This window comes from Copadichromis virginalis, linkage group LG2 (assembly GCF_057382275.1).
Source record: "Copadichromis virginalis isolate Kocher_CV1m ecotype Utaka linkage group LG2, C_Virginalis_male_GT1.1, whole genome shotgun sequence".
Lineage (NCBI taxonomy): Eukaryota > Metazoa > Chordata > Actinopteri > Cichliformes > Cichlidae > Copadichromis > Copadichromis virginalis.
Genome location: NC_140619.1, coordinates 5,858,872 through 5,871,422, shown reverse-complemented (window position 1 = coordinate 5,871,422; position 12,551 = coordinate 5,858,872). Strand labels below are relative to the sequence as shown.

General features: G+C 37.0%; 1 protein-coding gene across 5 annotated transcripts in view; it reads right to left on the bottom strand.

Annotated features, from left to right (window-relative positions):
• Positions 1–3,858, bottom strand: part of gria2b (glutamate receptor, ionotropic, AMPA 2b) — a 51,544-nt gene extending 47,686 nt beyond the window's left edge. For 2 of the 5 annotated variants that reach the window (XM_085469227.1, XM_085469232.1), the window contains exons 1-2: positions 3,464–3,857; positions 3,183–3,323 (exon numbers count right to left, since the gene is read on the bottom strand). In XM_085469227.1, coding sequence (XP_085325353.1) covers positions 3,183–3,323; positions 3,464–3,548 — 226 coding nt within the window. In that variant the 5' untranslated portion in view covers positions 3,549–3,857. Of the gene's footprint in view, positions 1–3,182; positions 3,324–3,463 lie in introns of all 5 variants that reach the window. The other 3 variants (XM_085469216.1, XM_085469221.1, XM_085469239.1) reach the window with 2 other exon arrangements.
• Positions 3,859–12,551: the final 8,693 nt, after the last annotated feature.

Here is a 12,551-nt window from a genome sequence, read left to right as displayed (position 1 = left end):
AGAGTTATGACACAATAAAAGATGCAATTACGTAAAAAAAAATACAATAACAAAAGATACATATTTACACAGGTCTCGTTTATGGTAACGTTCCCAATTACTTATCACATCATGGATCTATAATTATAAATAAACTAGAGAAACTTTTTTTTTTACTGAATGGATAAAAATGGGCAGAAATTGGAATCTTTGTTTTGACTTGTCCTAGTATGAGTCAACCATTTTTCCTTTTCTTTCCTCATTATTTCTTTACCAGTGATGAAGAGTTTCAGGGTGTGTATGTCATGTGGGGACAGACAGCTGGTTATAATCTACAGCGTTCGAACATTTTTTTTTAATTTTATTGCTTTGGGTAGACAGCACACCAACCTGACTACACACACACAAACACATAACACGGTAACAACAACTCCCCTAGTCTTGGCAGCAGATGCCAGCCTGACCAGATGAACTGTTATTGATGGAGGAATGTATCATCCTCCCTCCCACTGTCTCCGACACACTACATTGATGAAGTATGCTGGTGCCCAGAAGTACAGCCACAGTGTGAGAGATACCAGTCCATATATTGAGTCCCACATATTGCAAGGAAATAAAAGAAGATACTTTATCCACCAATACAGTAGCCAGTTACCTCAAATATGATATGTGAACATTAGAATATATCTCATATGAAAAATGCAAAACACATTGTGTGCCAAGTAAATTTTAGCGCTTTTTGTAGCTGATGACATTATCTACTTTCACATTGAGGGAACACATTTTAAAGCTAATCTGTCTCTCAGGGTACATACTGTAGTCCACTAAGATCGATTTATATATAGCTGGATATTGTCTTTCATTTTCCCCTCGTTATTAAAGACTAATGTACTTTTCTGGTTTGAGATTAGAAGAGTCTGATTATTGCATTCACAGAACTAAACATACAGCTTATAAAAACCTTTTGTTACAATGTTTTAGATTTCAGGATTGAGAATTGGCTTTATTGTGTCTCCCATTATTCTCCCCTGCATGTGTTTCATAAAGTATAGCTAACAAAAGACAAGGTGGTGGCATTAATGTGCTGTAATTACAGATGGAGGCGGACTGTGGGGCAGACTGCCATCTACTGGATTAAATGCGACCAACCCCCCCAACCCCCCCCCCACGCCTTACCCCAGCCAGTCCTACCTTTTCTCATTCTCACTCCCACTCAAAAAGTCAGTTGATGGAGTTTATACACACGCAATCTGGTATCACCAGATGCATGCAACTATGTATGAGACACAAAACCTCTGAATAAATGTGTCCCCATTTTAGTATACAGTGTGACTTCCTTTGTCCAGCATAACACAGTCTACATCTATCCATTTATTTGCTATTTTGTGTAACCATTTGTTCACCCTTCAGGGTCACTGCTAACTTTATGCATCTTTCAGTACTTTTTTAGTTCAATCCTGGACCAGCAGTAAATGAACTGAAGTCACTGTGGATGTGAACCAAGGTCATAGTCTCTACTACCATCTGAAACTGCACGAGATGACGAAACATCATGCAGGAAGTCCATTAAATTAACTACAAGGATAAATAAATACTGTGCTTAACTAAAAGATTAACTCAGTGCAAATCTTGCAGCCCATTGTTTTCCTTCTAGTCAGCGATAAGTTCTGTTTACTTCATTTAAAATAATGAGAATCAGTTCATTTGCCCACACATTAGCCTAAGTTAAACAAGTAAACAGGTGCGGGTCACTCCATGTTTTTATTATAAGTAGATATATAGTTTGCATATAGTTTTCCAAAACACGATTGGTCCCATCTAATCGCTCAGATTAATATATATGTGGCACAACATAGACAAACTTCAAGAGTAAAGTATGTAAAGTGTGTGTGTTTATGTCTGTGTGGTGGGGGTGGGTACAAAGAATGCACACAGGATATACTTTGCACAAAAAATTGTACGTGTGAGATGCATTTAAACCAAGTCAGCTAAACAACAGTGGTTTATATAGACTGCTGTAAACAATTCAATCATCAACATGACTCTCACTGTGATCTGTCACGCGCAGTGAGGATCTCTAAGCAGGAAGCTTTTATATGGTAATGAAATCGATTGGACCGATGCGCGCACCAATCAGAAGCGTTTGATTTATGTTTAAGGGACTGTTGAGAGGAGCAGTCGCTTGGCAACCGCTTAATGAAATGTATGAACTGTGGCTGTTAAAATAGCGACCTCCGAACCTATCAAGGAAATAAAGCTTTAAAGGGCCATGGATTTTTTTAAAGCAGTAAATGCATGTTAATCACAAAACTCGGTTTACTGACGTCTCGTCGAAAAAGAAGAAGTATTAGAGATTAATGTGGCAGACAATTCGAATGTCGTGATTCAAATTTCATCGAGAGCTATTGTCCTGTTTTTCACAAGAACCTTTGACGTTTTCGCTGCCTCGTGGTATCATTAGTTCTCAATGGGAATGTTAAAGCTTCGCCTAGTCGCTAGGCAATGCCTGAAGCGCAGTCAAAGGCTATATGAACAAACAATGGTTGAGCACCGCTCTTTCTGGGCTCAGAAAAGACGTGACAGCGGTAACCAATGAAAAAACGTCAGTCTCAGCAAGTCCTACATCTCAGATTTCGTCTTGAAAGATGAAAGAGGAAAACAGCGAATGCATACCGATCCAGTTAACCTGTCTATCTTCAGTATAGTTGATCCTTTCAGTGAACATTAAATATAAAGTAATGAAGGTGGCTGCTTAAAATGTCATTTGTTACAAGAAACAGATCAGAGAATACTGAAATTAAGTCTAGTTCTACCACCCCCTTATCTTCAGTTACTTTCGAAAAAATAAGTTGGTTTGCATGAAAGCAGGATCATAATAAATATTAGGATCGATATTCTTGCAGTACAGTCTGTTTGATCTCTAAATCTGAAGAAATGAAAATGGGATGGATGTGACCGACTGTTTCTGTGGAAACCAACTTTCCCCTGCCTACACGAGCCTCGTTCATCCTCAACTACACAGCTCACAGTCTGGATGTGTTTGCTGACAGAATATAGATTAGACAGCTCAGATCATTACATCCTAAGAGCTGATAACGTGTATCCAAACTCTTATGGTAAACAGCACAGCGGTGGAGATTATATCACAGATGACATTGAAGGCTTCTTTCAATAAAAGTACACTTAAAATATGTTTAACTTACAACAATTGGTAACAGCGAAACTGTTTGCCACTTCCAAATTGTCAATATGAGGCGTCAGTCTGAATTCCGAGGTGCCAAACTGAACCATTCCTATCCGAAACGCGCTGTATTCTTGATCCGCGCCCCTTGGAAAAAGTCCCCCTGAAATAAATACAAATAATCTTTTTTACACTGGTAAATATTTGATTAATACAACATATTTAGAACCAATTTCACAGGTTTTTGCGCACAAAAATGTTTGTAGCTAACTGGCTTTTTCGGTTGAACTAATGGGTGCTTACCAATCTGAACACTGGGCGAGCCTCCAAGCGCGCATCCCCATAAAACCAGGAGAAGTGAAACGAATAAATTCACTATCATTTCCATGTCGACAGTTTAGTGTCCACATCCACTAAGGTATTATGATATTCCTCTGTTTCTCCAGAGATATTAGATCCCAGACATATTGGACACCTTCAGTCTTGGGGAGAAAAAAAATAGGAAAGGACCGTTTTCTGCAGGTGGCTAGCAGTGAAAGGACACCGGCAGTGAAGGAATGGTCGCCTGCAACGTAGGTTTGCCGTTTCTTCTTCCGCTCCTCCTCGTCGCTCCCCTCCTGCCGCCAGCTGATACCTCCTCTAACGCACAGGCACACTGCGCGTCTCCGCTCGGCGAGCAGGAGATCTTCTCAGCATCACACCCACAAGTGAGGAATGTTAATGAGAAGGCGGACAGAGACGGAAAAAGCCGAGAATGAGCCACTTGGCGACAAGAGAGCACACAACACTTTGAAAAAGCGCTTCTTCTAAACAATGTAATCTTCTCTTTTTCCTAACATTGCAAAAATAAGAAGTTACATTTACAAATATGCTTTATTCACAACATTCGAGCGTTATAAGTGACACTTTATTTTCGTTTCCTGATGTACGTTTCAACTTTCCTTTGTTAGTGTCCCAATTCATTTTAAAGTCTGTCCACTTTTCAGCATCGTTGCCACCAAGTTTATGTTAAATGAACCTTCAATAAACCAACAAACAGACTTCCAGTATAAAAGCAGATTTTAGTACAATTTCCATACACTCATATGCTTTTTTACATTAGATCATCACATCTACTTTCTCCACACACATATATGTTTAAAGTGTGCATTTTGGGCATTTTACTGCTATTTTCATAACCACTTTAACTCAAGTGCATATAAACATAAACATAAACATAACATTAAGATATTCAGTTTACAATAAGAAAAAGGAAACAAAGAAGTTGTAATTTTGTGATGTTATCTCGAAAAGGGCTACTGCTGGACTCAAAACAACTACAAATATCTAAACATTTAAACCTTCTCCAAAACTAAACATCTTTTCAGTCAATATCAGCAAAACCACTGATTGATTTTTCTGTTAATTAGGTAATCAGTTAATCTGTGTTCACTGTGGGAATTTTCATTAAGTGATCACAAAGAAAGATATCTCTTCAGACCACTGTAGTACTTAGCTCCAGCTAGTTCCAGCAATCACTGACGATATCCAAAAGGCATGAGAAATATGGATGTGACGATATATTTTAGATTTTAAGACTATACAAGTGTACTTTATGTAGTTACACAAAAGGATTTATATTAACATTAGTAAGGGTTACAAAAGTCTACATGTAGTTTATCCAATATAGACCTTTAATACATATTTACAGGACACTGTTTTGACTGTATTTGTCAGTCACTGTTTTGAATGACAAATATCACATATGTATATTAGACAGCTTAGATTAAGACATTCGAATATAGTTGGTCACTTAAAAAAAACAAGCCTCATCTACAGCACGTACAAGGCCAACATTTCTTACTGAGAAAACTCATCAAGTGCATCAGCTGGAGGCCATCACTCATGCCCTCCAGGAATAACCATCAAATGAATCTCCTCTTTAACTTTGATCTAGTGCTTATCTCCACCTTCTGCATACAAATCTGATGCAAATATATTCCTGGTCTTGGGTGCCATTATGAATGGGGTTAAATGGAGGAGAGCTTGCCTTGCAGCCAGCAGGAAATAAGTAGCAATCCTGTCACCTGCTTTTATGATATGCATATCTCAACCTGCACAGACAGATGTATATTAATCATTGGCAATGCAAGATAGCAGTCTAGGAGCAAACTAATGAGGCTGAGAGTGAATTAGAGCTGAGGGCAGGGGCAGTTATAAGCAACAAATTGGCAGATTTCAGCACCATGGACAGCACATAACATGTATACTGTCTCCTGTTGTGAGAAGTCTTTAGGTGAATGAGAACACGTAGGGGTGGTAAAGATCCAAGATACTATAAGAAAAAACATCTTTTGTTTTGTTTTGCTTTTTGTCCATGATTCTAATTGATTATCACAACAATATTTTTGGAAATTGCAGGTAACTTCTTAAATCTGGTGGCAAGGATAAGTACAAATGGGCAAAAAACATACAGTGACTGGCCACTTTATTAAGTACAATAGTATATACAGCAGTAGTGCTATTGCTGGTTTCTGCCCCCCAGAATTCTTTGTGGCAAAGATACTGAAAACATTCCTCACAGATTTTGGTTTATATTGACATGACAGCATCATGCAGTTGCTGCAGATTTGTCAGTTTCACATCCATGATGTGAATCTCCTGTTCTACCACATCCCAAAGGTACTCTTTTGTGTCAAGATCTGGTGACTGCCAATTTGCGTGCAGTCATTTTTAACAAGAAACTAGTTTGAGATGATCTGAGCTTTATGACATGCCACATTATCCTGCTTGAAGCAGCCATGAGAAGATGGGTGCACTCTGATCATAAAGGGATTGACATTTAAGCTCTGGTATTTAAACAATGCTCAGCTGGTACTAAGGACACCTAAGTGTGCTGAGTTTTTAAAAAAAAAAATTTTCCTGCATTTAATTTTGTTAAGTCTGCAATTTGTTTTAAGGTTCGAACATTGTTGTGCATTCTGATATGTTCTTATACATACCGTGGTTGTATGGAGTGGATATTTGTGTTACTGTTGCCTTTCTATCAGCTTGGCACAATCTGGCCATTTTCCTTTGGCCTCTGGCATTAGCAAATCATTTTTACCCGGAATATTTTCTCTTTTTCACACCATTCTCTGTAAACCCTAGAGATGATTGTGAGGCAAAATGCAGGGTTGCTGCCATCTGAACGACTTATTAGATATTTGCTTTAATGAGTAGCTGAATAGGTGTACCTAATAAAGTAGCCAGCGAGTGTAATTACCCACATGAGCAGACAAGTACAATTCAGTTCGAAAGATTTGCAGTTTATCAAGGCTTTAGATGAAATTATGACTGAAATTTAACACAAAATATCTGTAATAAGATATTATTACACATAAAAAAGCTCTGTGTGCACGTCTGTGATACTTATAGTAGGCTACAGTTTAATTTTAGGAAGGTAATTCTTAATTTCCCATGGTATGTTTTTAATTTCCAATTTTCACTCACTTTTGAAATGGCTGACAAAGAGTAAAGTATCTTAGTGTTTTAGCACTGCTGCCTTACGCACAAAAGTAATTTCTCCTGTCATTGTGCCCTTTATAAAGGCACTGGCTTGGGACAACCAGGCCTCTGTTGGTAGCTCTTTGTGTTTAAGTAAAACGCAAAGATGGAGTTTTCATACAGACATCAGAAAGAAATACACCCTTATCCTTCTTCATCCTCAACTTCGTATCTGTAAACATCTGTCTATCTCCAACTATTCAAGCTGGAGCTACTGAATGTTCAGAGGAAGGGTACATGCTAGAAAGGTTACCAGTCTATCACAAGCTAACAAAGAGAGACAGAGAATCATTCACACTCACCCTCACACCTAAAGCCAATTTAGAATCACAAATTAACTTAACCTGACCTAACGCTAGCTGGAGTAACTACACAGGCACAAGGAGCACAAGGAAGACAGGTAGACTCCAGTCAACCAGGAGCATCAAAGCAAAATCCTGTTTGCTGCCTGGTCATAATCCTGCAAAACTGTGGTGCCAGAATTTTGCTGTCTTAGTTCCCAAATTACAATAGAATTAAATTGTATGACACCACTATTTCCTTTCAACCTGTTGGGTTTTTTATTTATTCCTGCACTTCCTTCGTTTTATGTAAATAAACCAAACACCAAAAACTTTGCTTTCTTATGGTATCTTCATCGGTCAATTTCATTCTATACTCAACTGCTTGTGTTCCACAGGCACACATATGTTCTCCTGTTTGACCTTGTCTAAAGGTTCTGCCACGCATGGATTCCTTTTGCTGCTGCTGTTAGTAAGAATTTCAATTCCAGTGTGATTAGTTTAGAGCACATTTGCCAGTGTGCCGAATTGGCAGCCTGTGAGATAATTTAACTGTGACAATGCTGAAGTGTAATCTAATTAGTTTTTAGGGTGTGAGTAACATTTTAAACCCAATCAACAGCTCAGAACTCTTAATCAAATCACCCCACAAGCTGTGTAAGAATGTTTACATGGGGGATCTTTACATAAAAAAGCAAAAGAGTAGAATGAGAATTTTACATATGCTAATAAAACTGTTTCTGCCTTGTGAAACCATCATTGCGAACAGCTGGTAAAACTAACTCAATGTACTTTGAAGAACTATTTAGCTCTTAAGGTGTATGTGTTCCAGATATGCTCTAAAACCATATTCTAGAAAGCATTTATATTTCTGACATTTAGTTGGCTCCCCTATCTAGAGAGGTACACAGCACAACCGAGCAGCAATTTAGTGTCCCACTTATGACTATTTCAAGAAGACACTTAAGCTGTGATGGCCACACACTGACTAATGAAGTAGCACATTTCCTTTCTGCAACAGTTTGCTGATTGTTATTGTTCTGTAAGCAGGATCAGTATGAAACATTTACTGGCTATTATTGTATGTGTTTGCATGTATTTACTCATAGTTCACTGATGATTTAAAGGCAAGTTAGTGTGCAAAATGTCTTCTATGTTCTGCATTGTTTTATTCTATATTTTTGAAACTATGTTTGTAATAACTTTAAAAGCAGGTGTATGCAGAATTTCAAGACAATTAGCATTGGCATGTTTTGGTTTAATAAAATAATAATTAGAAATTAGTTAACTGTGCATCCACTTGGGTAAATACGACCAAAACACAAAACAATTAATATCAAATATTCTTGTTCAGTTCTTACTTGAAAAATCAGCAGGGTCACGTCTACTCTAGCCTTTTCCTATTTCTAAGGAACTTCCCAGCACAGAAAGCAGAAAGAGATGTCAGACATGACCACACTGCTGTCAAATGTGTGACTACAAGTTTCAGCTAAACCATATTTCTATTGACTAATCCTGTATTTCAAGGGGCGTTTGATGTTTTAGAATATAAGCCCTTTCTTCCCATCTTTTGGGCTCTAAATAATTGACAGGGACAATAATGTTTGGTTGGTCCAAACATTTTTGATCTTGTTAATAATTTAGACCAAACATGGGGAAATATTAAAAAATAATACCAATGTCTTTCCTTAAAATCATGAGGTGACAGTCTCCACCGCCAAGCAAGTGTGCTGCCTCCAGGCTACATTGTGTAGAGTGAAAAATTCAACACTCCTCTGGTTCAAGAAAGGCGAACTCCAAGATCCACATCTTACGTTTTATATTATATAACTTAGTTAACATGTTGTTTATGTGTGTAAAATATTTAATACCTCAGGGGAAAAAAACGCTAATAAATGCACCATGGTGTCAAACAGCTGAGCATGAGAACACCCACCCACAAACAGATGTTTAGACTAGCATTTGCAGCATTTCCAAAAATGTTCAAAGACTGTGAAAAATGCAACTGAATATAAAAATGAAAGTAAATATAATGACCTGGTAATAATTTATAGGCTATTTAATAAATAAAATATAAATAAAACATATTAGATATTATTTAAAAAGATATATGCTCTTTTAAAAATGAGACATCAGCATCTCATTTTAAAACAAAAGGGAGGGGCTTGTTAACTACTGTGTTGAGCCACCTCTTCTTTTTAAATATGTGGGAAGGAAACAAGACGACCATTTGCTGTAATTTTGAATGCAAACTACATTTAAACTGGATTGGATGACTTGATTTGGTAATCTTGGAATTCAGCTACTGAAAAGCTCTTTTGAAGTATTGTTATTATTAATAAATGGAATTGCAACTAAAAGTGGGAACTTATGGATACAAATGCAACTGGAATTATTATAATAACTATTTTTTATTTTAGTGATTAGTTTTCTTGTGCTAGTTGATCAGAAAATAGAAAACAACATTGTTCTGTGACTTACAGCTGCTGCTGATGTGACACTGACTTCAGGGCTGTTTGTGTATACAGTAAAGAGGTGATGTGAATACAAAACAAGGCCTTTGGTCACACAGAAGTTGCTAAGCCAAGCATATCCTGCTATTAGAATTATTTTGGGGAGTTAAACCTGCAGGGATCAGTCCCAAGGTCAGGGAGAGTGCTGAGACTGGACACTCTGACTGCCTATGCTTGCATCGATAGCATTCAATCAATCTTTACACATATGCATTTACAACATGGCCTCTAAAATACTTTTCCTTGAATCACATGAAAGTTTCTAAAACCCACTTAGTCCTTATGTAAGTAATATTATGTAATATATAAAAACTGTGTTTTGTAAGAGAAAATACAGTGTAGTTCTAAAGTCTTGAGTTACTCCCATCTCTTTGTATTTTGTAGGAAAATGAGGTTCAGTGATTTATTAGAATGTGTACATTCACACATGAAAGTACAGTACAGAAGACAAAAACAGAGCGATTGAAAGTCAGTATTTGGTATGACCAACTTTTAAGGTCTTTAATCCTTTATTTCTCCACTTTCCGTATATTTTATAATGACACAATGCCAAGATATGCCACATTTTCAGCTAATAGCTTTGGGAATCACCTTGTTGGTGCAAATGCATGTCAATGTTAGTTTTGTCATTTGTTTCATAGATTTGGTTGAAGAAATGGGAAGAAATTATATGCGTATGCACCAGTAACTAAAAATGCAATTTAAAACTAGTGCTTTACTGAGTTGTCTGATATGTCACTGGTTCTCTCCTTTAGTTAGGTGCCTTTTTATGCTTGGATGATTCATAGGTCCAGGTTACGTGGGTTAACAAACAAACATTCTTCTTAAAATGGCCAAATAAAAATGTGTGGAAGCAGCAGCAGATGTCCAAATTTCAAAACTTTGAAAGACCTCCAAAAAGCCTGAAAAAATATTGCTCAAGGCTACTTTAATATCGGACTCCAGCAAAGCAATGAGTGGTGACTCAAGACATTTGTACAATACTGTAATTAAAATGTTTCCTTTAGTTATGAATCATATTTCATGTGTGAGAAATTGTGTGGCAGAAATTATATACTTAAACTAAGGAAAAATGTGAAGTGTTGAGCTTTAAAGCATTTAGGAAGATGCTTCAATAATACCTAAATAAAAAAATAATAATCATATGAATATATGACACTGTTAGACACTGACACTGTTAAGGAATTTATTAGTATTTGGTGTCATCTTGTCTTCAGGGTTCCCTTTATTTTTGTTTTAATGAGTCTGTTTTCAGGCCAAACAGTTAAAAATGCTGCTTTTACTGGTAGACTTAAAGTGATCTTTGATGTGGATTGTTCCCGTAACGAAACAACTAACTCCACACTGCATTCAAAGAGAAGCAAGTTTATAATGGTTTCTAGCTGTCTCTCCTAACTAAATCATGTCTGATGCATGTCTCTGTAGGTTGTCATGGTAGTGTTAAGAGCTTGAAAAGATATGGCAACTGCCTTCCATTTTCAAACTCTTAAGACCATGTCTGATGTATGTTTGTTTGTTTGTCTTTCAGCTACATAGCATATTACTTCATGCACATTTTGCATATGCATTTAAGGCTGTTGCATTATGGTTTTAAATGAGGTGAAAAGCTGAAGGTTAAGATTAAGATGTCATTCATTACATTAAATTAATCATTTAATGATACCATTATGTTACTCATGGGATTCTGTGTTCCTTTCTACCTAACTGGTTTACATAGTTCTGCCTAAACACCTGTTTTATTATAATATAGTCATTCATACACAATTAAAATGTAAGTGATATGTAAATTTAATTACAATTGCATGTCCAAATGCTTAAAAATAATAAGATGCTTCATGATTCCTGAGCTGGATAAAACTGATGACTCCACATTTTTATTTTAAAGGAATTAATTGTCTAGCTTCTTTTATAATCTCTAGTTCACTATTTTATTCATCAGCTTTTACTATCCTTCAATTTCTGCTTTTACTGTTTCTTACCCTCTATTTCTTCCAGGTGCAGCCTTTTTTGACTTGATGACAGTATTTCATCCCTGTCTTTCCTCACTCTTTTTTGCTCTTGTGCAGAACTAACTTTAATGATGGGACCCATGGTCGTGGCTGTTTTACAGATTTTTTTAGTCTGGCTGGAACTAAGCTTTTAGCCACTTTGAGCTCTGACAGGAAATGGCATCCTCCACACTTCCTAACCGTCCGTATTCAAGGTACTGCCAAAACCCAGACAGCTATGGTACCTGTGAAGGGTGAGGTAGTGGAAAATTGTAGCTGACCCAAAATCTGTTTTGGTCTTTGGGGAAAAAAATACTCCATTATGTCTTCGGTTTCAGATAAAACATTCCCAATGACAGTGTGCAAACATGAGAAAAAAGTAAAAGTAAACAGAATGTACTTTATTTGCTGATAGATGTGATAGTTACTGAAATATTACAACATGGCACTCTTTGCACGATATGGTCTTTTGAATTAATTTTTTTTTTTGTGGTAATAATGTTACGCAATGGTATAAATTTCCTGACAAGAAAATCATTGTCTAGACTTTATTTCTTTATTTCAGTGCCTAGGGAAAGGTTCTAAAAGCACAACACTCATGTGTGAAAACCTTGTTTAAAGTAAATGAGCTTCCAATAAGCCTTGTGGCCTCTTCTCCCAAACTCTTCCTCCACTAATCATTGCCTGACTGTCATGGTGCTTGTATTGGTGCCTTGGGTGGGTGCCTGGCGAGAGGTCATGTTGGATTAGAAAGCACCCTGCGTGATATAGGTTACTGCACTGTGTTACTAGCAGGGTGCTGGGTTGTGGGGGTGGAGCACAAGTACACACACAGACACACAGATAAACACACACACACTCGCAAAACCACAGACAGATGAGTCACACCTGTAACAAGAGCTGCATCTACTGTTGCGGTGCTATAAATGACATCATTAATCTTTTTGTTTTTATTGCTTCCACTGCTGGTAGCCTATTAGCAGATGTATCATTATGTTTATTTTTGGAGCAGATAAAAGCCTCAGCTAGCAGCTGCAATGTGTACTGCTTATAAAGACAATTCAGTGCTAAAACGCTTCAAAGG